The 24,995-nt window shown below is 32.6% G+C and overlaps 2 protein-coding genes across 2 annotated transcripts in view; one reads left to right on the top strand and one right to left on the bottom strand.

Annotated features, from left to right (window-relative positions):
- Positions 1-5,288: 5,288 nt before the first annotated feature.
- LOC108910261 (60S ribosomal protein L11) lies at positions 5,289-10,269 on the bottom strand. The gene is made up of 4 exons (XM_018714813.1): positions 10,179-10,269; positions 9,662-9,793; positions 9,400-9,586; positions 5,289-5,602 (listed from the first exon to the last, which is right to left on the bottom strand). Exons 1-4 carry the CDS (start codon positions 10,182-10,184, stop codon positions 5,364-5,366), a joined length of 564 nt encoding a protein of 187 aa, XP_018570329.1. The 5' UTR covers positions 10,185-10,269; the 3' UTR covers positions 5,289-5,363.
- A 75-nt stretch (positions 10,270-10,344) lies between these two features.
- The window catches only part of LOC108910258 (dynein regulatory complex protein 1), a 67,423-nt gene continuing 52,772 nt past the window's right edge, over positions 10,345-24,995 (top strand). The window contains 5 exon segments of the mRNA XM_018714811.1: positions 10,345-10,488; positions 10,721-10,729; positions 13,611-13,851; positions 16,884-17,108; positions 20,243-20,758. Coding sequence (XP_018570327.1) covers positions 10,361-10,488; positions 10,721-10,729; positions 13,611-13,851; positions 16,884-17,108; positions 20,243-20,758 — 1,119 coding nt within the window. The 5' untranslated portion in view covers positions 10,345-10,360.

Genomic DNA, 24,995 nt, shown 5'->3' with positions numbered 1-24,995 from the left:
TCAATAAACGATACTGTAGATGTGTCGAGACTATTTAAAAGGCAGCTTTTTAATGTTACAAAAAATATATACCAACATTTTGTACAGGGGGTCGTGCTTAAATACGATGCAAACCAAACCTATCACTTATTTATTTTTTGACCATTTTCAAAAATTTTTATGTGGGAATGTAGGATAAAAAAAACTATCTAACTGTGATACTGCTGTTTTTATTAATGCAATTCAGGCCCAACTAGGACGCGTTTTCTTGACATCAAAACAGCTGATTGGTATTAACAATTTCTTTTCCAAAAATTATGTATTCTCATTCCCTTAAAACGGCTTACCACCAAGTTTCATAAAAATTGATACATCTTCAGGCAAGCACTCCATGATGTCGCGAAATGTAGTACAAGCCTGTAATTTATTTATTTTTTGGCCGATTAAAAATTTTTTTTTTATGAAATGTAGGATAAAAAAACTATCTGACTATGATACTGCTGTTTTTTATTAATGCAATACCCAGCCAACTAGTGCTCTTCTGAAGATGTATTGAATTTGATGAATCTTGGTGATAAGACATTTTAAGGGATGCTGAATGAGAATATGCAATCTATCTTTTGAAACAAAATCGCTAATACCAATTAGCTGTTTTGACGCCGAAAAAACGCATCCTAGTTGGCCGGGAATTGCATTAATAAAAACAGCAGCATTACAGTTAGATAGTTGTTTTATCCTAAATTCTAAAAAAAAAAATTTGAAATCTGTCAAAAAACAAAGAAGCTACAGGCTTGTATTACATTTAATCGCGACACCCTGTACATATAGGGTTTTCCAGAAAAGCCAAAATTTTAATTACGCATTTAATTAATCAAAATCAATAGATTTTGTCTAATAATTTTTTCGAGAACTCACATTTTTGTCAATTGTTCTATTTTATTAAAATAATGCTGACGAGCTAGGTATGGATTGAAAAAATATCTTAAGTAACATACTACTTCCCAGTTTTTCTTTCTGTTTATTTTTAACCGAACTAACTTTTTCAACTTGTGCTCCAGTTACAGATGATAACAAAAGTATTTGACAAAAATTATTGCTTTTGGTGAGTTTAAATATGTGGTTCAAATTTCAGCACATATTTGTGGAACACCCTGTATACTACAAAAAAATAATGATACATAAAAATAATTACCTATTTAATCAAAGGTTATATTATTGTCAAACATAATTTTTTAAATAATATGGGTAACATTGTAAACTTCCCCTACTTGTATTTTCTTCCAAACAACAACTTTTTAATTTGTTTTTTTTTTTAAATTTATATGTGAGTTAAGACCATATACATTAAATAATTTTTAGATAAATATTACCAAAAGTAGTAACAAATGTGATGGGGTATAAAGTTCAGATCTTACGAATAAATTCTTGTAATATCTTCCAGTTTTTTAACAACATGTATATTTACATAGATAATATTCTAACGAAGCACTTATTAGAGAAAAAAATATATAGGCAGGTCTCAGTTTATGAAGGTCTGTAAATTTTTGTTATCAGTTATGTGCAGTTAATATCTATTAACAACAAAAATTGTTCATATGAATTTATTTTTATCACAATTAATAGATATTTTGAAAACTTGTAAGCACATATGATTCACAAAAAAAATCCGTAGAACTTGTTTGTAAGTTGGGCTTACCTATACTATAAAAATATAGGCCAAAATAAAAATGCACTAGTAGTCTAGAATTGTTATGGTGTTTATACTTTTTTGATAATTCCATTGTTATTGTTTTTATAAAAATAGTTGTAATAAATTGCAGTAAAAATGGTGTTACTCGTTTTTTTTAATACTTGGCGTCATTAATAAAATTTACTCTAAGGGGATAAAAAATGGCTGAAGAAGTGGTTTTATTTAAATTTCATATCTAACCTTATTCTACCGTAACAGATATCTTATGTGCGTACGTATAGTGTCCAGCAGAAGTATTCGTACAGGAAAACATGAGACACGAAAGATCTGTAACGATGTAATTAAAACAAAAAAATCAGGGCCTATACTGTTCCATTCATCACGTGGTATGATTTTCAGTTCAGTTTTACTAGTTATACTGTGTTTTTATACACGTTTTTCAAGTTTGTCCAATAAATTTTCGATGGGGTTAAGATCCGGACTTTGAGGAGGTGTAGTAAGGATATGGGGTATATTGAACACAATCCAGTGACTTACTATGTAAGCTATATGCTTTGGGTCGCTGTCCTGCTGGAAATAGTAATCATTGCCTATTCTAAGCAAATTCGTGCATTTTAAATTTTTCTTCAGAATGCTTAAGTACACATTTTTATCCATTACATCCTCTATTACTACTAATTTTCCAATACCTGCGTCTAGAGGCGGCCTTAACCATTACGAGGCCCTTGTACTTTGTGAAATGTACGTAAATCGAATGTAGATATTTCCGATGATTTAAGAGAAATGCAAATAGTTATAAATTTTGAGTTTTCAAATATTACATTGAGATTTTTAAAAGTTACAACAAATACAAAGACGACAAATTTTTAATAATGATAAAAATAAGGTACGAGATTGAAATATATTTTTCAATTATGTTTTACAGTCAAATTACAAAAAATATTATTGTCCACTGATAAATTAATCGATTTTGATATTGATCATTAAATAAATCTAAATGAGAAATTTTATTAAGGCACCTATTATTACATAAGTACTTATTAAGTATTAATATATTTACTATGAATTAACCAACTTTATTTTATTGTCTTATACCTCTATAACTAATAGTTAAGATAAAATAAAGTTTCAAATATAAACTTTTTTTCTCGGGTTGTGCGAGGCTCCTGCAAGAGCGAGGCCCCAGGCGATTGCCCTGCTCGCCACCCCCTAAGGCCGCCTCTGCCTGTACTGTACATACAACCCGATATCATGGTTCCTTGTCCTCCATGTCTCATGGTTACATATATTTGGGATTCAGTCCTTCATTTAGTTTTCTTCATCCACCGGATCCGAATATAAACCCATACCTACTATTGATTAACCAAAGTAATTTATATACAAAGTATAGATATATTCTGTGAAGATGTTATTTTATTGATACATACCTTGTTTGTTTTTACATTAAAAACATTTTTTAATTACATATATAATTGTTCAAAATTTTCAGCATATTTCTACTTATATACTTGAGAACTGGGGTAGCAACAGTGCTTATAGTCTTAACATGCTCAAACATGAAATTTCAATGAAAATTTCTACCTTACTGTCATTACAGGGGAATAAACTTATAAAGCAATCAAAATTAGATTAGTTATTCGTGAACTTTGAACCTGGGGACAATTTTTAAAGGTGTTAACTTTGAAAATTAGGTAGGTATAGATAACACAGCCTCACAGAAATGGAGATCCCAAAGGCAAGACCATCATAGTATCTATAAGTTTTTGGGATCACTGAATCCAAGGTCCATTTGATCTGATCAGGTCTGCTAAATACTCCCAAGTTCTAAACTCAAAACAATCAAAGTTAATTTATGCATAGGTATTAAAATTTCAGTAACGAATAATATTAAAGAAAAACTCCAACTTGCCCGTGAGAGAATAGGAACATCAGTATTGGCGACTGTTAGGGGGTGAGCAAGTGGGCTTGCAATCGTCATCATGTGACCGCAACTGTTTGGTACAGAGAAACTTGGCTACTGAAGTACGAAGTTCGTAAGAATAGAAGAAGTATTGATCAATTTATAAAAGATGTGTATAAAAGTCTGTTTGATTTTAAACTCTGAAGTCAGGAATTGGGTTCCAACAAAGTAGTCCAATATCATTAAAGTAAATAGTAGTCTCGATACTATAATAGTTAGATGTAGTGATATTATGTGATTCATCAATGCAAAAAAACTCTTACGACTCTGTCAACACGGACATTAATACACATGAAGCATTAACGGACACATTGCTTTAAAGCTTACTTAATTAGGCTTATTGATAATAGAATTTTGTCATGTCAAAACAACTAACTTGAGAGTCATGGGCTCAAAGTTCATGCTTTCTTTCATTAATCTTATTTTTTATTCAAATTTTAATATACATAAATACTTAACTCAAGGGTTTTCAGTTTACATCTTGAGTATTTAGCAGACCTGATCGGGTCAAACAGACCCTGGATTCGGATTCAGCGACCCCAAAAACGTAGATGTGTAGTTTTACTTTATTGGCATTTGATTTTCTACATTTGACCTTGAACTTACCTTAACCCAGACCTGATCGTGTTAAACGTACACCGGATTCAGAGATCCCAACTATGTGTGGGTACACTTGTTTGCAAATGACCCATTTTAAGTATTACATCAAGAGCGCCAGCCTGACACCGGACGGCCTAACCGTTACGAACGACAAGAAACAATGTGCAATGCGGGATATGGTTACCACAGCAGATTGGCGCCAAGGTCCAGATACTTATACCTGCGAACGACTCCACACCAAGACGACTCTCCAGCGAACGCTTACCCCGACAACACTTATTCTTCTTCACAAATTTTGCACAATTCTAGTTGTATACCAAATTGTTTTGAATATAAAAGATTTATTGTTTTTTTAAGCACCGCAAGTGTTCAAGTGTTTGAATTTTCAAAATATCTGAGGTTTTCTGAAAGTGATTTTCAGTATCTCCGTCATTTATACTGAATTCAGTATTTCACGTTTTTTTATTTAAAAACACTCAAAAAAATCACTTCTTAAAGTTTGGCGACATATTTAATCATACCCTGTATTGTGGCAATATTCTCGAAGAAAAAAATTCTCAGAAATGTTCTCAAAATTCTAATTTTTCTTTTAAAGTTAAATTTCAAGTTATTTTATATCGGTTTAATGATATGTATATTTAAACACAATATTCTAAATTATTTTAAGAAATGGATATATTACTTTATATTGAAAAATATTGTGGGAAATATTCTTTTCATGATTATTTTTGTCTTTTGAGCGCATGATGGCATGTAATGTTTAGGATACAAAAATTTTACTACATTTAAAAAGAAAATGTATTTTTTTCTAAATCAAATGTTAGACAACAAAAAATAATAAAAAATGAGTAACCCAGGCACCGATAGAAAAGTAACAGCACATACAAGCGAATTACACAAAATTGGTGTGGAACGATTTCCACCATTTTGGTGAAAGTTCTTAGTAATTTTGAGGGATATTCTAGTTCTCGCAGCAAGAAAATGTTCTCGAAAATTCGTGAATGTTCTTGGTGAGCAAACAGAAACATTCTCGGGTTCGCACACAATTAAACAAAAATATTGTTTTTATAACAAATTTATTAGGCGTAATCACACAAATATGTTAAACGATAAACATAAAAATATGATCACACCTCACTTTTTGCTTGCCAAAATTATACCGTCATATTTCTGTTGGAACCATTTCATCGCATCTTCCTTTGTCAAGCGATGAGGGAATCCAACCTTGCCTCGTTTGGCTCGCCTGTGGGCTACGTTAAAACCTGCACGGCCTAATACAACGTAGAAATCTAAACCATAGATACCTATGCTCGGGTCATATTTGATACCAAGATCGATGTGTTCTTGTATACCAAAGCCGAAGTTTCCAGAGGCTAAAACAAAAATATAAAAATTAACATTTATTTTATATATAAATATATTTATACAAAGGTTTAACTACTTCATTTTCCTTAAAAATACATGCAACATACAATAACAAAAATAAAATATAACTTAATTCTACTACTGATTATACAGGGTGTTTTTATATTAAGTAGCAAAAATGGTACCAGTGAATGTAGAGCCAAAAATAAGAGGATTGAAGTAAAAATACCTTATATGAAAGTTGCACCCCTGAGGCGATATACCCTGTTAAAGGAGGGGATTGAAATTCACATTTTCATTTTTTTCTATAACATGAGGAATGCTAGAGACACGAAACTTGGTATGAGCATCCTACTAATAAAAAGACAACTTTTCAATATTTGTTCGATTATTGGCATATTTTATAAAGGAGTGAAAGTCAACCCCATTGCAATATTTTATTAGAAATTTTTTATATGAAGCAAATTATTTATTTAAAAGGGTAATTGCGAAAATTTGTAATAAAGTAGGCGGATGTCATAACAAATAAATTGTTATTTATCATATTAATAAATTGACACTTTCTGTAAATAAGCTGGTAATTTAATAATAACATTAAGAATAATTTGCTATTAATTAATGAAAAATGTTTGAATACTTATGACTATGGGACATATTACCATATTTGGTAAAGTTATTTATCTGAAATAAAATTTAATACAAAGAAAAACAAGAAATGCATAATTAAATTTAAAGAAATAATCTCCATTTTGCTGCAAGCATAACCTAATACGTCTATTGAAGTTATAACGCACTCGCACAAACAGTTCTTGGTTATTGCGAAGATCATCTGCTGCCTGAAATATTCTTAATATAAGCGTAGTTCTTCTAAGGAGGCAACAGGAGTGGCATAAACAATACTTTTTTATGTGTCTCCACAAAAAGAAATCCATAGGCATTAGGTCAGGTAAACGTGCAGGTCAACAAACAGGGGCATCATGACCACGACCAATCCAGCGATCCGGGTAATTTAAATTTTACCATTCTCTAACGGCAAGTGTACTATGTGCAGGCGCACCATAGTGCATATACCTCATCACCTGACGTGTAGTTAGGTGTACATCCTCAGGTAATGTTGGAAGATTTTTGTTCAAAAATCTAAGATACTCTGCCGCTCCAAACCTGTGTAGAAGAATAAAAGGACCTAGAGTATTTCCTACAATTCCCATCCAAACGTTTAAACTGAAATTATGTTGACATATTGAAACAAATATTTAATAAATATTTTCTTCTGACCATGAATGAACATTATGAAGGTTTACTCCACTTACTCCAGGAAAATTTGCTTCATCGGTGAGACGTATATTCATTAGGAAATTTAAGTCATGCCTGGAAATATTAATGTACCATTGACAAAAATCCACACGGTTAGGTAAATCAGGGTCATTTAATTCTTGCACGGGTTGATGGTGAATAAGGTATAAAAGATTTTCATAAGCTACATTCCACACAATAGTGTGAGAAACTTGCAGTTGTCTGGATACTTGTCTTGTGCTTGTACCACAGTCTTGTTCTAGATGTTCTAGTATAGCTTCCTCAGTTTCAACAGTTCGGACATTACGCCTTCTTCCGGCACCCTCACGATTGGGCTGAATTTTACCAGTTTCGCAATGCCTTCTTTCCACAAGACCAATGTTTGTCTATGAGGAATCGGTCGGTTTGGATATCTTTGGTGGTATAATCTTAATGCAGCGTTACTATTTTTTCTGGATTCGAAAAACACTTGGTGGACATATTCGTCATTGGTATAAATATTATTTGCCATAATTATTCTGATAATAAATTAATAATTAATAAAACTAATAATAAAATTAATAACAGAAAACTATCGGTTTTATCGAAAAATTACAAGAGGTAAAAAAGTTGCGCAATAAATCAGTCTTGCAAATAAATAATTTGCTTCATATAAAAAATTGTTAATAAAATATTGCAATGGGGTTGACTGTTTCACTCCTTTATAAAATATGCCAATGATCGAACAAATATTGAAAAGTTGTCTCTTTATTAGTAGGATGCTCATACCAAGTTTCGTGTCTCTAGCATTCCTCATGTTAAAGAAAGAAATTAAAATGTGAATTTGAATCCCCTCCTTTAAGAGGGTACATCGCCTCAGGGGTGTAACTTTCATATAAGGTATTTTTACTTCAAGCCTATTTTTGGCTCTACATTGACTGGTATCATTTTTGCTACTTCATTTAAAAACACCCTGTATATTTAGCAGCCTTCAAACGTGCACTAAAACTGCTGTCTTTTCCATTGCGTCACAAGCAATATTCGTATGAACTAAGATGAAAAATCTGTTTTCATATAATTGAAATGTCCTCTTGACAATCACCCTTTTTTTAACCCTTTCACTGCTCCAGACGTATATATTTGCTAAAAATTTATAGGCCTCAAACTGCTCCAGACGGATTAATTCGCATGAATAGTTAAATTGGATCAGGCTGCTCAAACCGTATATATTCGCAACCATGCGCATTAGTGACTCGGTTATTGCAATTGGTAAGGCAAATTTTTGCGGACGAGCTTATATCGATTGTGACAAATATTTTTATGAAAAGAGGTACTGGTAATAATACCAAGATTGTTCATGTTTCTTTCAGTTTCTATTTAGTACATATACTATATTTTATTCAAAATAAAATCGTAAAATTTATCGTAAATTGTAATTTAACATAACATAATGTATAACTATAAGTGGTCTAACTGCTTCAGACGTATATATTCTCACGCGATAAACTTTCGTGCACGGCGCAGTAGCTACGTTCAGACGTATTGCACAGGGAAAGGGTTAATACTGGGATTACTGGTTACAAAAATATGCCAAAAATCGATATTTCAACGCTCAGAAAAATAAACAGTACAGAGAGACGATCAAAACAACTCTCAAATTTTTAATCTGAGTATGTTCTGCTTTGTTTTAACTGCGGTAGTCAAACCAGTCTAAAATTAATACTCAACAAATGTCCACCATTTTCCTTCATTCTAATACACATAAAATATTGGAATGATTCTCTGTGATAGGTTGAGACTATGAAAATATTTATGCCATCACTGCATCTCGTTTTGGCACGTATAACAAATAATGGATTCATGTCCGCAATGACTGTCTTTGAAATTAGGACATACTCGTGACGTAATAGTGGTTTCAGCATTTTTAATTTTTTAAAAGTTTGTTGGCAGCTGGGGAAATTGTTACATTTTTACTTACACTTTTACCACACATTTGAAGAAACAAAAAATTAAAAATCCATCAATTTAAAAATTTAAATTTTTTATGCAACCACTTTTTAGTGCATTTTATTGTGTATTCAAAATACAAAGTAGAAATTTAGGATAATTATTTATATAATTAGAGGTAAAAATTTATTTAATTCAGAATATCAATACTGTTGGATATAAATTAATTATTAATATCACACTTGAACATAGTATTTAGAATTTTTCTTGTATACAGAAAGAGTGCTGTTACTGATCTAGATCAGGAAGCATGCAACACCTCGGTAAAGCAACAAAAAACTTAGTAAAGTAACTTTACCGAACTCATGCGTCAAACACGCATTCAAAACAAAGTAGGTATGTATTACATTTATCAGCAGAAATTTTTGACGTTTTGATACTTACATTTTTACTACATTATTGTTAAATTATTGGCGGCAGCACAAAAAATATTGTATGCGCCACACTCAGAAAGTGTATTTACAAGGTTTCTGCTTTTCTGGACTCTGCTTTTGGTTCTTTAGAAATATATTACAATGAAACTTACCAGAAAAGTTATCTCTCCTCAATTCATATTCTCGTACTTTGAGTCCTCTTTCTAAGATTTCTTCTGCTTTGGCGCCACGTACAGTACAGTGGACAGCAATTTTTTCATTACGACGAATACCAAAAGACCTTACAGTATACCTAGCCTTGGAAAATACAGGTTGTTGGCCAGTCAGCTGTTCTAATACCTACGGAATACATTTGTTTATAATGTTTTTACGACATAGTGGATTAATTTTTCAATTACTAAATTAATATCTTACCTTGGCTGCACGAGTAAGTCTGTCACCAGATTCTCCGACACAAATATTTAAACATAATTTTCGAATGTGCAATTCTCTCATAGGATTTTTGGATTTATCCTTAACCTCTTTCTTCTCTCTTTTAGCAACGGGCTAAAAAACAAAATTATAATGAATTGCGAGTATGAATAGGGATATATGACGGATAAAGTAATTTGAGGTTAATTTTTTAAAGTAAATAATTGTTAAAAATACAGAACGTAAACTATTTTGTATTTTGAAATCGAAACTAATAATGTTTGTTTCTGCTTTTATATCGGTTTCTGTATGAATCTAAAAAAGGATTTCAATTAATTATAAAGAGTATGTACTACAACATAAACATCACATACATTTTTACTGTTTTGTAAAAATACTGTTAGAATTAACTTTTTCAAATAAAATTAACTTGAATTATATCAAAAAGTATACACAAACATTTTACATAAACGTGATGATTAATGAAAAAATTTGATCTTAAAAACAACACTGAACTCACCGCCATGGTTAACTTGTGAAGGAAGTTGGTAACGTAACGACTATCGATAAAACAGGTTTCGTTGCTAACATACGATAGGTCGTCAAGGAGGGAAAATTGATTTAACTTTACTGTCAATAATTATATTTACTTTTGTGTATAAATGCAATAAAAGCACTTGATTTTTATGAAACTATTTTACAATGCTTAATGAAAACGATGTAGAAATTGAAGAACATGAACCACAACTTACTTCGTTGGATCCAAATGAAAGGAAATTAGCCAGAAGACTGAGAATTGAGAGACGATTGGAAAATATACGAAGGTAAAGGTTAAATAAATTTTATTAGGATTATTTGGCTATCGCCAATTTCATGAGATCTAGTACAGAGGACAGAGGTTACTTACATATTTTAGAAAAGTTCAATTTTTGATTTAGACAGCGGCGTAACTATTTTCTGAAATTGTTGCACGACACGGCTTATTGCAGGTATCACAGATAAAATCTTAGAGCAATACTACATAAAGGAAGCACCGTGTTTTAAAAAGTGTAGACGCTGTAGAGAGAAGAGGTAATAGTCCAATAGTTTGGGTACTCGCTCTTTCTCTGTCTCATCGTTGAGGAACGAATTGCGTTAGCCAATTACGTGCCCGTGCGAGAGAGAAAGATAGTACTCATACTATATCTATCTTTCTCTGTCACTCGTTTACTCTATCGCCGTAAGTTTGCTCCCTCCAGGTAGTATACGCTCTACGCTCTACCTAATGATAAAATAGTTGCACACGTAAAACACAAAACGCGGTTTATGAGGTTGAGGCAATCTGCTGATAGACCAGGCGGTATCTGTTTTGGTTTGGGTGAATCGTATCGTATATCCACTGAGATTTTTGGCTTTTTAGCTTTCAAATATCACTAGAAATGAAAATTTTTCTATGCGCATAAAAAAAAAACGTGGGCTTAACTTTTGATGGCACAATATGTTAAAAAAATTGGAAAAATGTCATATTTTTCTTCCTATTTAATTATGTATCTTTTTAAGAGTTGATTTTAGGCGAAAATGGAAGAGGAAACAAATGTTTGTAATTAAATTTTTTACAATACATGACTGGTTACAAATCGAATGAATCATGATTATTATGGTAAAAATCGAAAAAATCACAAAAATGGGGTTAAAAAACAATACTTTTTAGGGATTTTTTTTGGTGTTTTTACATTGGGTGTAGGACCTTTATACTTGGCTCAAGAAAACTTCATGTTATGTAGAATCATTACACCAAATTTTATCAAAATCGGTTCGATAGATTTTGCATAATAATTTTGCAATCCAGATTTTGAAAAATTGCAAATATTCAAAATTTTGCACAGCAAAAACCAAGGCCCTTAGATATTTGAAAATTTAATCACATATAGAAGGGCTCTCAAGCTTTCAAACTTTTTTTGAAAAATTCGAATCCGTCAATTAGGAGTGCTCTGGCGCTTGTTTAAACATTGGTCGAATTTTTATACTTATAAACAATTAGAACTTTGTGAATATTCAATCAAATCAAATTTTTTAAAGTAGGTTTTAAAAGTTCTTGGAAAGAGGTTTCTTTAAAAAAAAAACAGATCGATTGATCAATTAGTTTTTTTATGCGCATAGAAAAATTTTCATTTCTAGTGATATTTGAAAGCCAAAAAGCCAAAAATCTCCGTGGATATACGATGCAAACAAATATGGCTTTTTGAAACAGATACCGTCTGGACTATGAGGCGAGCAGAAATCGCGTGGTTTATCAAAGCACAGCGCCAGCGCTCAGTTAGATAGTTGTGTTGTTTTGTTGATTTATAAAATAATTATTCAAAAATGGCTCGATTTTCGAATAAAATGGAAGATATATTTCTTCTTTGAAATACAATTAGAAATCAAATAGTTTGTGCCGCTTGTGGTGTCAAAATTTTTAGTTTTATTTTTATACAGACTGAATGAATGTTATTTACATTTTGTATTTTTAAAAAATTAAGCATCCTCTGTATCGAAAACTAAACCGTTTTATATAGTCATATGAACTCTTCTTCTTAACATGATTCATGAAATGGACACTATTTTCTGAGTTATTTTTAAGGAGAGCTTGATCAGTATATTATGTTGGGAAATACGCTTTTTAACAATTGAAAATAATTAAATTCTGAAAATAATGTTTTTTATGTCGCAGATTCGTTAAAACTACATCATAGTGAGTGTTTACAAATGGCTGCATCGGAGTCTGTTTTCAGATATATGAGCCTCTACTAGGAAAACGGCCCCCCATCGAAACGCCCATATATTATTTTGCTGCATTTTGATAGGGCTATCCAAATATGCAAAAATATACAGGGTGTTCTATTTAAAAAAATGCAAGTTTGTGTCAACACTCTGTATATGATTAGTACAAAAATATGAAAATCATTTTAAAATGTGCTCCCTGTGGATGTACTGCTTTGGACTAAATTTTATTTTGATATCTGTTCAGGCTTAGGATACATCCTCCGTCCACACACTAATGGCGGACCCGGTATAAAAAATGTTATTTTCATATTCGCATTGCCCGATGGTGCTCTGGCATTTTTTTTCAGAAGGGTCCCCGTTTTTTGATATCGCTCGAAATAACTTTTAGTTGTAAGATTTTTTCTATGTAGCATTTCTATGTAAGCTTTTTACAATTAATGTTGTCGAGATTTGTGTTTAACATCATTTTTCAAAAATATTCGGCCTTGATTCTCGAAAAACGAATTCAAAATGTTTCTCAAAGTCCGCTGCATTGTGCTTTTTGAAATGTTTAATTGTAGTGACCGACGGCGAACTGTTTTGTTTTTTTATTGTCTGCAACCGAACCTGTTTATTAATAATAATAAATTCACAGTTGTTTCATTTGAGGCGTTCCTTCTACAGATAATTCCACGTAATATGAGCACAGTCTCAGCTACACACTCTCCGTACTTGTAATGAATTTTCAAAATCTTCACTCATTAATTTCTCGTATAAGGCTCTATTTATTCTATTATGGCTGAAAATTTTAGGAAAGCGATTTTCAAAAGTTATTATATCGAAAAATAAAAAATGACACTAAATAGAAAAAGTCTTACAACTAAAAGATCTTTCCTGCGATATATTAAAAAGGAGATGTATCTGAAAAAGAATTACTAAAGCTCTATCGGGCGGTGTGAATAATAATAAAAAAAACAGTAACTGAAAATATACACAGCGTTTTCAGAACTTTTTTAAGTCGTTTTTAAGAAAAACGCGCTTTCCCGGAAATATTGATCATTTACACGTTTCAACTAAATATTTTTGAATCAACAACGTCAAGAAAAGATGAAACTTAAAAAAAATCGTCCAGTTTCCTTAATGTTTTTTAGTATTATTGTATTTAAAAAGACTAGATTAAAGATTAAAATATAAGTATGAACAAGAGTTAGTTGTTTTTCTCATTTAGACAAGCTGCAAGCATTAAATCCGTAGAGGAAGAGGAATCCAAAGGAGAGATTTTGCTACAGGTCCAGAAGAGCACGGAAATCTTGGAAAAATTTATTCGTGAGGGAGATGAATATATAACTAACGTTCGCATTGCTAATGACGCTAGGGAAGTAGATAGAAGGGAATCTGAGGGGATTGGAAGAGAAAAAGTTATAGAACAACTGGAAAATGAAGCTGCAGTTGCACAAGGTATGTTTGAGGTAAGTGAATATAAAATGGAGATGAATGGTTAATTTCTTTAGTACGTTGCTACGTATAAAAATAGGGATACCCGCTACGCCGCGCCGCCCAGAAAACCCCTGCGCCATTTTCTTGAAATTAGCCGCATTTGCCACTTGAGGTAGAACATTAGCGAAAAATTTCGAGGCATGCCCCTGCCGCGGTAATCCGGCACCCGAAGTAGAAAGATATTGGCAGACATTTTCAAGGCACGCTCCTGCCACGGTAAATTGGTACAGTAGTTTCTATAACAGAACTTTATTGGCTTATTCTTTTCTTGGAATTCTATCTCAAAAAATATCGTACGGACTGTATTTCGTTTCGAGAAGTAAATATTAACCAGAGATATATAGTAAACGAGAATAAGTGTTAAGATGCATAAACCATGGAGGCGGCCATTTTGAAGTCTCAGACACGAGAAGCATCGGTAATGTTACCTCAATATTACCAGGTTAATTCAAAAATTTATGTTGAAAACGCGAATTAATTACATTAAAACGTTGGTACGTTCGTATATTTGCATTGTAAATAATTGAACATCCTTATTAGAAAAATGATGGAGCAATTTTTAAAATTTGAAAGATCATCCTGTAATTTTAGTGAAAATTTTTGACGAGAAATATGTTCTAACATTATATTAAACTACGAAAAACATATATTCGGCTGATGAGAACTTCTTCTTCTTCTTCTTCATCTAGTGGTTGGTCCTAATAAGTCCAATAGCACTGCGACCTAATTAGGCCTATTGTGCGTCAAACTACTAGTCCTATTCAGCAAGTAGATTTGTCCTTTTTACAAAGTCTAAAAGCTTCCTTGCTGATACTTCTCTCAGTTCCTTGGGTTCCAAATAGGGTCGCCCAAGGAGCGCCATTCTGCTACGTGCAAATCCCGGGCACTCGCCCAGGATATGCAGAGAAGTTTCATCCGCCGATTCACATCCTCGGCAGACCGGACTGTCTACAAGCTTTAGCTTATGTAGATGTTTCCTAAAGTGACAGTGTCCCGTTATGAGTCCTGTCACTCTCCTGAGCCGGATTCTGTTCAAGCTCAGTAGATCATTCGCTCTTTCCTTCGAAGGATACTCCATAAGCACCTTAGAATGGCTATGTCCTGGCCTTGAAGTCCAGTATTTCCTGTGTTCTGTCTCAGTCCATTTGCCCAGAGCCCGCCTGACCACACTGGGAGATGTGCCACAGAAGGGCTCCGGGCCAATGAACTCTGTCTCGGATCCCTTTCTAGCAAGTTCATCCGCTTTCTCATTTCCACAAATGCCTTTGTGCCCTGGCACCCAACACAGTCTGACTGTATTGTTGGTGGCTAGTTCAGTCAGCATTTGTAAACAATCCCACACCAGTTTTGAACTTACGTTGTGTGCGGCTAAAGCTTTAATTGCAGCTTGACTATCAGAGAATATATATATATGAGTTTACGTCTATAACCTCTACGTACATTCTCTGCCAGACACGCCATTATCGCGAAGATTTTTGCTTGGAATACGGTAGGGAACTCCCGATGAGAACTTAGTCTACAATTTGGACTAATTGTAAATAGAACGAAATATTACTTCTTCGCCCTGGGAACTGAATTATTTGTTCCAATCCGTCACCACAAAAAACTTGGCTCATTATGAGTATTAAGCCTCGTTACCCATCAAATTTGTCTCATGATAATTAAGGCATATTCAGTCTCCCTAACTTGATCCTCCGATAGATGCGAATGTTAAAATCTGAAATAAACTCGTATTAAATATCGATTTTAACTTACCTTGTGATCTTTTAATAAAACTTTAAGATTTTTTTGGGCTTTGCGTAAGACGTTACACAAAACTAGATTTTTTCTTTCAACATCATACATTCGTCGATTGGATATCCTTGGGGATATGAACAAACCCTCAAACGTCACACTAGTGCGAATTCGCACCACCGTTTTTTTTTTACAGTTGGCATTCCTCAGGTAGCAGCTGCCGAGGGTTTCCCCACCACGATAATTTCTTCTATAGCCCAAACAGTCGAACTGTACCACAGCTGGTCTCAGTCTGCTATTATCGGCCAAATTAGAGAGTCTGAAAAGTCCGATCGGTACGAATTTGCACTAGTGTGACTTTAGTGTGGGAAAAAGTGTGACTGAATTTATATCATATAATCTAGAAATAAATTGCATTGAAATGCAAATTTCCGATTTTTTCACCTCATTTTACGTGACGAATAGACTAGAATATTGTTTATTTAGTGATTGTTAATAATTTTTTTTAAACAGTTTTTCATTAATAGTTTAATCTTAACACGTATTTACCAATATTTATGGATAATATTGTTTAAATTAATATTTTTATACAAAAGAGTGCAAAATAAACATCAATTTACAGAAAAGGAGCAACTTCAAAAAATGTCTATATTCGAGATACCGGGAAAAATCGATAATATCATTTTATCAATATGGGATATTTTTTTCTTAAAAATATGAACTTTGAACTTCAAAATTCTGTTTTTCTCTAGCCATTATTTATAAAAAAATATGAATTTTAAAACAAAGTAATTTTTCGAAAAATGTTTTTTCAATCGATTCTTTTATTAACAAATTTTTTTTCCAAAACTAATTAAATAATTTGAGTTCTCGGAAAATTTTACCCTACTTTTGATATAAATATGTTATGTTTTCGTTAACACATAAAGAAGACATAAATGGTCAAAGTTGGTAAAACCGCGATTCGCACTAGTGTGACCTTTAAGATGGCCCACCCTAAGTGTGACCTTTGAGGGTTAATTTCTACGATAGATCTGTCAGATTGGGCTCGTGGTTTGATTTGTCGTATCCACGGAAAGTTTTATCGGCTGGTTTGGTACGTGCAATATCATACTGGTTTGTGTTTATAAATACAACTCCTCATTTGTTTTTTGGTGCAAAGGTCGTTCACATTTCATATTTATTTTTTCCTTTTAACGCTGCAAACATTTAAATAAGATTAGTAAATTATGCCGTGAATAAATAATTACAGAATCATTTTAAATTTTAGGAGATTGCCGAAAAATGGTCAATTATAGAAAACTACAAAGATCCCCTTCTTATTAACGAAGAAGTTCAGACACAAAAGGAAAAATGTGATATGCTGATTAGGCAAAAGGATGGCATCATCGCCATGCTTAAGGAAGAGATAAAAAATGCTGAAAAGAATTTCACTAGGGATCAGAGGAAGCAGATGGAAGATATTAATATTCTAGCACAAAGAATTGAAAAACAGGTACAAAATTTAAAAAAAATCGCATAAATACATACAAACTATTCTCAATAATGGTCAGTCATAAAATATAGGTAGAAAACGAAAACAAATATTTTGTTGTTAATCAATAGTATTTAGAAGATTTGCAAAATGTATAGATGTAAGTTTTTCCATGACAAATTTTTTTGAAAAAATTGCCCTATTGATCCCGAGATTTTTAGTTTAATTTTAGGAAACGAAACAATTTTCTAAAAGTTAATAAAAAAATGGTAAAAAAGTTCTAAATTTAACGCCCAAATATGTCTCAAAGTATAGTTTACATTTATCTACATTCACGAGCGTATATTTTTATGAGACAATAGCGCTACTAAGATATTATACAGGGTGGGCCATTAGTGTGAGAAAGTACAAATTTGTACAGAAACAAGAAACCTAAACTACAAAATTAATTTGAAACGTACAGGGCGATGAGTAGAAATGGGACACGTCAAATATTATACATTTTTTAATGGAACACCCTGTATATTTTTAAACATTTTGTCGTATGTATAATTTTCTCAGAAATCCTTATTTTTTATTTAAAAATTGATTGCAATGATTTCATTCAGAAATATTTCTTTTTTTCCTCCGTAGTTGCGATGTTCGACTGAAACTGAAAGTTTTTTACCTAGAAAGGAAACTACTACTTACTATGAAATTTCGGAAAAATAATATATTTTTCTATAAATTCACCTCAAATAACACGAAAAAGATCTGCACCGTTCTCGAGAATATAATCGGCATAATACGCTTCCTCGCATTTTAAAGAAACACTCCGAAAATTAAAAGTGTTATGGATTTATTCCAAACTTTATTGATGCGTTAGGTATACTAATTAAAATAGAAAAAAAAGTAGAAAAAAGAACATTGCTTATAAAATCCAATCTTCCTCAGATTGGAGTTTATAATTTTTTATTGGCAACCAAATTTCATAGGTCTTAAATGCGACAATAAAAGGTATTTGTTTATTTCAGTTGGTATAACTAATATCAGAAAATTTTGAAATTCGGTGTACGTCTCTATAATTTCAATTAAACATCTACTTACAAAGCATGCTAATTCAAAACATGATTGCGTGGAAAAGCACAAGGTGTTTGAGTAAAATATTTACGTAACAATTATTGCCAATGATACAAATTATCTTCCAGGATATAAAGGGAAGGTTCATCTGCCAAGTTATATCCTCGGCAGACCTCATTGTTTACAAACCTTAGCTTGTATAGTGTATAGTAACAGTGTCCCGTTAAAAGTCCCGTCACTTTCCTGAGCCAAATTTTATTTAAGCTCAGTAACTCGTTTGTTCTTTTCTGCAAAAGACACTCCCATAAATCCCTTTGACTGGGTTTGTCCCAGTCTTCGGTCCAGTGTTTCTTCTGTCCAGAACTCCCCTCACCACACTGGGAGATGTGCCACAGGGGCTCTGGACTAATGAAATCAGTTTTGGATCCCTTCCTAGCAAGTTCATTCGCTTTCTCGTCTTTGTCATTGGCTTTGTGTCCTGGCAGCCAACATAGTCTGACTATATTAGTGGTAACCAGTTTAATAAGCATTTGTAAACATACCCACACAAGTTATGAACTTACCTTGTGTATGTCTAAAGTCTTAATATGCTGTTTTACTGTCAGATAATATGTACCTACATGAATTTATGTTTATAGCCTCTTCGCAAATTTTCTGCTAGACACACCATTACTGCGAAACTGTCTTGCTTGCATACTGTATCTTGTCCATATATTTCTGAATCCATCCACTTGGTCATTTTGGAGCCATCCATAAACCATACTAGGCTTCATCAAATTTTTCCTCCAATTTAGTCTTAATCCTTTATTCAAGTCTCGAACGGCTTATGAAAGTGAAATTTTGGAACCATCTTGTCGAATACCATCCGGAGAGTTGTTTCCGACATAGGTGTTTCCATAAACCTGGAATAAAGACTACCATCTCTCTAGTCGTTATTCGTCCTGTGTTGGTATGCTGCTAACTATGCTTCTATTCCCATCTCTATATGAACGGTGGCAGATTTTTTGATTTCTAGCGCAGCTGTCGGGGTCGGTGACGTGATTCAGTTCTTTCCTCGCTGTGGTCTGTTGGTTTTTTTGCTACAGTGTTATAAGATGTCCTAGGTCTTACTATCAAGGTATAGCATAGCATTCTCGGCTTCAGTCCTCAGGTTCTACCGATGAGGCAAAAACATATACACAATGTTTGCCTCGCTTAACTTACCACTTTTGTGTTTGTGTTCCAGGTAATTCAATACTAGATATTTAACCTCCCTGGAAAGCTGAATACACTTCTCATTTATTATTGGTTCAAATAGCCCAGTCAAATGTCTTCTCTTGGTATTGTTTTGTTTGAGTTTACTGACAGACAGTGCTTGCCCCTTACACCAATCACGTAGTCAATTCAGAGCCTTTTTCATGCCCTGAAACGATTAATTTCCTGACTATGAGAACGACTAAGTCATCCTGTTCACTCCAATATGGGGTTATTGGTCTTCTGAGATTATGGTGGTTTCTGATAAAGGATTGAAGGGTTATAGGTTTAGTGAATTTACCATTATAACTTTTTGGAACTCTTCAAAATCATTATTAAATACGAACCTCCTCATACTGTCATTCAGATTCTGAGGCTTGTGGTATTATGTAGTTCTGACGTTATGATGTTATGGGAGTTGAGGTTAGGGGGCTTCAAGGTTATAGAGTTTGCATGAAAGGCTCATGACATACATAGTTTTACTATTTGTAGTCGAGTGGTTTAGCTTTTAATGTTTGTGGTAACTTGGAATACACTATTGAGGATTCCTCGAGATATACTTGATATGTAGGGTCAAAATAGAAGTTAGTGGTCAAAAATATATCGGTATAACATGGTCAGTTTCACGGCGCAGACAACTTCTTTTTTGTGGGCTTCTTTAATTAATTAAACTACAAAACATTATTAACTGTATAATTTGATAACATTATAATTCTACAGAATAACTTTGTAAGCAGTCAGGTATGACTTCTTAGTCATAACTTTTTATATCAATTTTGACCAAGGAACACCCTGTACAAATTTTATAGTTAAATTAAAAAAGACACCCTGTATAACCATATAACCAAGCCATATTTCCGTAGGTAACTTTCATGCGGCGTGCTTATCAAAGGGAGTTCGACTTAATAGAAGATGTGATTCTAACGGAGAGAAAAAAATTGATAGATACGAATCACAAAAAGTGGGAAGAACTCTATAAGAAGAGGGAACTGCAAGAAATGGCAAACTCTGATAAGAAATTCGAACAACTCGAGGAGTTTAACGAGAGATTGAACATGCTGCGCATAGAATTCGAGGAAAAGTTCAGAGAGACCTACATAAATCTCGAAAACGATATAGACACTATACAGAGGGAGTTGGAGAGGATCAAAGCTCTGGCCTTACTTAACAGTGAGAAACTGGACTACAACTATCAGATTCTGAAGAAAAGGGAGGATGAAAATATTATTATAAAATCTCAGCAGAAGCGGAGAATAAATAAACTCCAAGATGTGATCAACGATTTGAGGAAAAAGACCGAGGATTATGAATTCACCACTAATAATCTTATGAAAAAATTGACAGAAGATACTAAAAAATTGCATAAGAATATTCTACTGGTTAGTAACACCATATACTTTAAGTAACTAACAATATCTAAGTTGGTAGCTATACCGTCAGTTTAGACTTCTTAACGTTTCTTGTCCAGGAGAACCTTTAAAATTTTAGATTAAGTTTTCCGACCGATATTTGAATTTTTTACTGGGGTACTGATTAATGACTTTCCCATATCGGATTTGAAGTCATTAGTCTGTGACTTTCCGTTCCTTGATTTCTACGTTTCCAAATTCCGTGTAGTCCATGTTTCGGTTGAAATCACTTCACATGTTTTATGGATTTCTACTGCTGCGTAGGATCTTGGCCAAAATCTCTTTTTTTTACCATTATTCCGGAATTATTTACGTCTATTAAGTGCTGATTTCTCTAAATTATTTCTTAAGGGGGCGATTTAGTATGTATATTTTTACCATGTAACAGAGCTTCAGATGAGGACACAAATCATCGAAGAAACTAACATAATTGAATATTATTATATATCAATGTATTCGCAATGGTTCCCGCTAGTGAGTGAAATAAATTTCAATGCTCATGAGAACAGAAGAATAATTTAAATAAATGCCAAAGTACCTCAATTTTAACCATACTGTTAGTCTGCCAATATATTGGATTTACGACGGAACTAGGTCAGGCACAATAACCAAACTACTTCACTCACTAGAACGGACACTTAGGATCATTTGTATTTAATTTTCAGATTAATATTTATTAACAATTCTATAATTTGTGTCCTCAAGTAAGATGACAACATTTTACACACGACTCCATGTTATATTATATTATATTATATATTTAAACCAGAATTTTAGCGGTTTCTATCTTCTACAAGAATTTCTAAATAAAATTAGTTTGTGTACTCTGTCACAGGTGTCGCTACCCTTGAAAATGAAAGCGAAAACACAGAGTTGGTTTATTGTAAATTGTATTGGCCGAGAAATAGTGAAATTTCTGGCGTTTTTAGGTACTGAAATCTTTAAAAGTAAAACGTGTAGAACAAAAGTAGGGGTAAGCACAAAAATAAAATCCTTGATGTTTTGTTTATTCATGGTTACCGTTTAAATTTACCCAAATAAAATAATAACTAAAAAAAAGCGTTTGCAAAACATGCGTTTGCTATTATCCTAACCCCACATTTTAACAATTATTTTCACGTACTTATAAAAAGTAAACAATTTTATATGTAGGACTAAGCAAGTAAATGTTATAAGAATATTTACATGTGGAATTATATATAAAAAAGATAGTATTTTCGTAGATTTCAGTACCTAAAACCTTAATGGTTTGATCGTTTTTTGCACCTGTTTATTCGTTTTACTGCGGCCGGCGTCTTTGAAAATACTCAGGTGGCATGACATAACATTCCTATTATTTGATAAGCTTTAGATTATTCAGTTATTAAATGTTTGAAATTATTTGTCTTTGCGGAAAACACTATTTACAGAATATGGGACCCATAATGGTCTGATATTATCTTTGATATATAAATATGGGTAATATTTTAAAAGTAGGTAGGTACCTAAGTAATAAGATTTTGTAAAGCTTAAGTAGTACGAAAATATAACGCATAAAAAACCAATAATATGTACTAATTTTTCTTTATTAAGAATAAAGATTAAATTTTACGTACAGGGTGTCCCACATAAAATCGTTATTTATGTTGTAGCCTTGGTAGTTTCAAAATAAATTTACAGCTTAAAAATTGGTCTGGCTCAGGTAGATTTCTGTTTCAATCTACAAATCAGTAGCTACTTACCGATAAGAAGGAAACCACTAGTCTAGTCGAGAAGTGAGTTTTCTGCGAAAAATAGTTATTGTAATCCTAAAAATATGGTTGTTAGTACATTGGATTCGGAATTAAATTCAGAGAAAGAAGTATTTTTTAATTTATCCGCAATTAAAAATAGCAATTGTTATAAACAAAAAACGAAGAGAAAAAAGGGAGTCTCCGTTTTTTAACTATAACTAAAAAAATATTGAAGATAGCTGAAATTTCAAAAAAGATCCTGAAAGAGGAGAAAATTTCAGCAAAATAAGTCAGGAATTGTAGCTCCATTATTTATAATTTTAATTTGACGTTGAAAATATAGCTCCGCGCGGCGGCGGCGGTTTCCGCGTCGTCGCGTCGCCGCCAAGCAAAGTGTGCAACACAAAATAATTTTTTTATAGTATTCAATATTAATTTAAAAATCTAAATAAATTATAGTGTCATCTAGACACTTGAAGGAACACAGCCCAGTTGGAAAATAATTTTTAACTTGACTTATGTTAAAGTTATTCAATTGTTAATGAACTAATTTTTCGTGGTCCTAATCTTTCATAAAACTTGTTGTAAAACTTTAAATAATGTATCTAAAATTTTTTTTCTTTCTGGGAGGTCTTTTTATATACATAATAAACAAGATTCCGTTGTAAAAGTTTATAAAAGTTTTTTCATTTGTTTATAATGATTTTTTAAAGTTAACAAAAAATGAAAAATCCGGGAAATGTTATAAATTTTTTTTTTACCAAATGTTTGATTTTAGTTGTTTTTCTATTAATATATTGCGTTTATTAGCTTAGCTAAAAACTTTTTAACGTTATTTGTTTATAAATTTGTTATAAACAAATGGACAAGTTTAATATTTTTGAAACATTTTTTTTGCCATTTTATTGTCTTGGTAATCTGTTTTTTAAAAACAAAAATTTTTCTTAAATAAATTTTTTAATTGTTTATAATCGTAATTTCCCTGGGAACACGATGGTGCAATTATTTTTTTGCTACTTGCCGTAGTTTACGAGATATTTGCGAAAAACCTTATTTTTTACGGGTTTTTTGACCTTTTGACCCCTTGCCTGATCACCTAGGTCAAAAATGTTTGCGGATTCGGATTCCTGAGGGTCGAAAACATATTTGCGCCCAGGTTTGATCGACAGAGGAAAAAATGGAGGTTCAGCCTTCATTTCAATGGACTAAATACATACAGTAATATTATATATATATTTTATGCCTATACATATTATTCTCCAAACGCAATTAGTAGCAAGATTCTATATATTTTAGTAATTAAGCAGTGTTTTTAAGTTAAAACGACTCGTCAAAGTAAAAAAATATTTCAGGTTAGGTATATATTTTTTTTACTGAAAATAGCAGTTAATTTACATTATCGGATTGTTAATGTGAAAATATAAACATTAGACTGTTGACTATTCCATGTTATACGTGTTTTAACGTCACTTTTGAAGAAGAAACTACATGTAATTTTAAAAACCGTATTTCTGTTTTTATAATGAAGGAATAGTAATTATAAGATTGTTTAAGCTTATTAACTAAAAATTATTGCCTACTCAATAAAAAAATATTATTGTCCTCGATAATCTATTACTGATTAATAAAATATTTACTCTCTTTCCTTATAAGATTGTATGTACACAAATTGGAGCCGTTCCTGAAAAATCGGACGAATATCCGGTGCAGCGGAATTATTAGACTTGAAGCGTTGGCCGCTAGAACAGCACCTGCCGGGGTCCCGTTTCGTGACTCACGCTGGGCGATATTTTTTGTACAAAATCCCGTCCTTAAGTGGCATTTGTGCTCCTGTAATCTCGTGCTAACGCTTTCCCTATTTGTTCAGTGCATCTATTTTCGCAGTCTCGCGATTACATCCTTGCATGTAGATACTTTATGTCAGCATTCCTATTTCTCTTTAGTCTTAAGATATTATTTTGATGAATTGTATTATTTATACTCGTACGTCGTCCATATGTTTTGATTCGTAGATGGCGCGTGCTTGATGTACTAACGTAATACTTACTATATTTTTTCTTTAAGTAAGGATGATAAATGAGACACTGTTCAGATATCTATCGGTTTGTGTTGGTTTTGTGTAAACGTTGTATCACAAGGATCTATCGAGTTTCTACTTGACAATGTTGTGTAGGAGCGGAGTCGTTTAGGAACGAAAAAATGTCGATTTCTTCCAACACGATCGTGAAACTGATGTCCAGATGTATTTCAGTACAAATCTAGTTATTTACTTTTTTGCTAATACTCCACTTTTAGGTTTGTATCCCTCTGATTAGCGTTTCAAGAATGCAATCAGCTTTACGTGCATCTAAGCTCTCAGTTCTTATCTCAGTCTCAATTCTCTGTCTCGCTCACACTGAATAGATGTTTATTACACTCTTTATTGCGCATAAAGTGGATGTCATAGAGAAATATTCTCCCGCTTTGAATTTTTTGATAAGTACCTACTTATTACA

Source organism: Anoplophora glabripennis, unplaced genomic scaffold, assembly GCF_000390285.2.
Source record: "Anoplophora glabripennis isolate ALB-LARVAE unplaced genomic scaffold, Agla_2.0 scaffold336, whole genome shotgun sequence".
NCBI lineage: Eukaryota > Metazoa > Arthropoda > Insecta > Coleoptera > Cerambycidae > Anoplophora > Anoplophora glabripennis.
The sequence above is the reverse complement of the archived record's forward strand: the minus strand, read 5'-3'. Positions and strand labels throughout refer to the sequence as shown.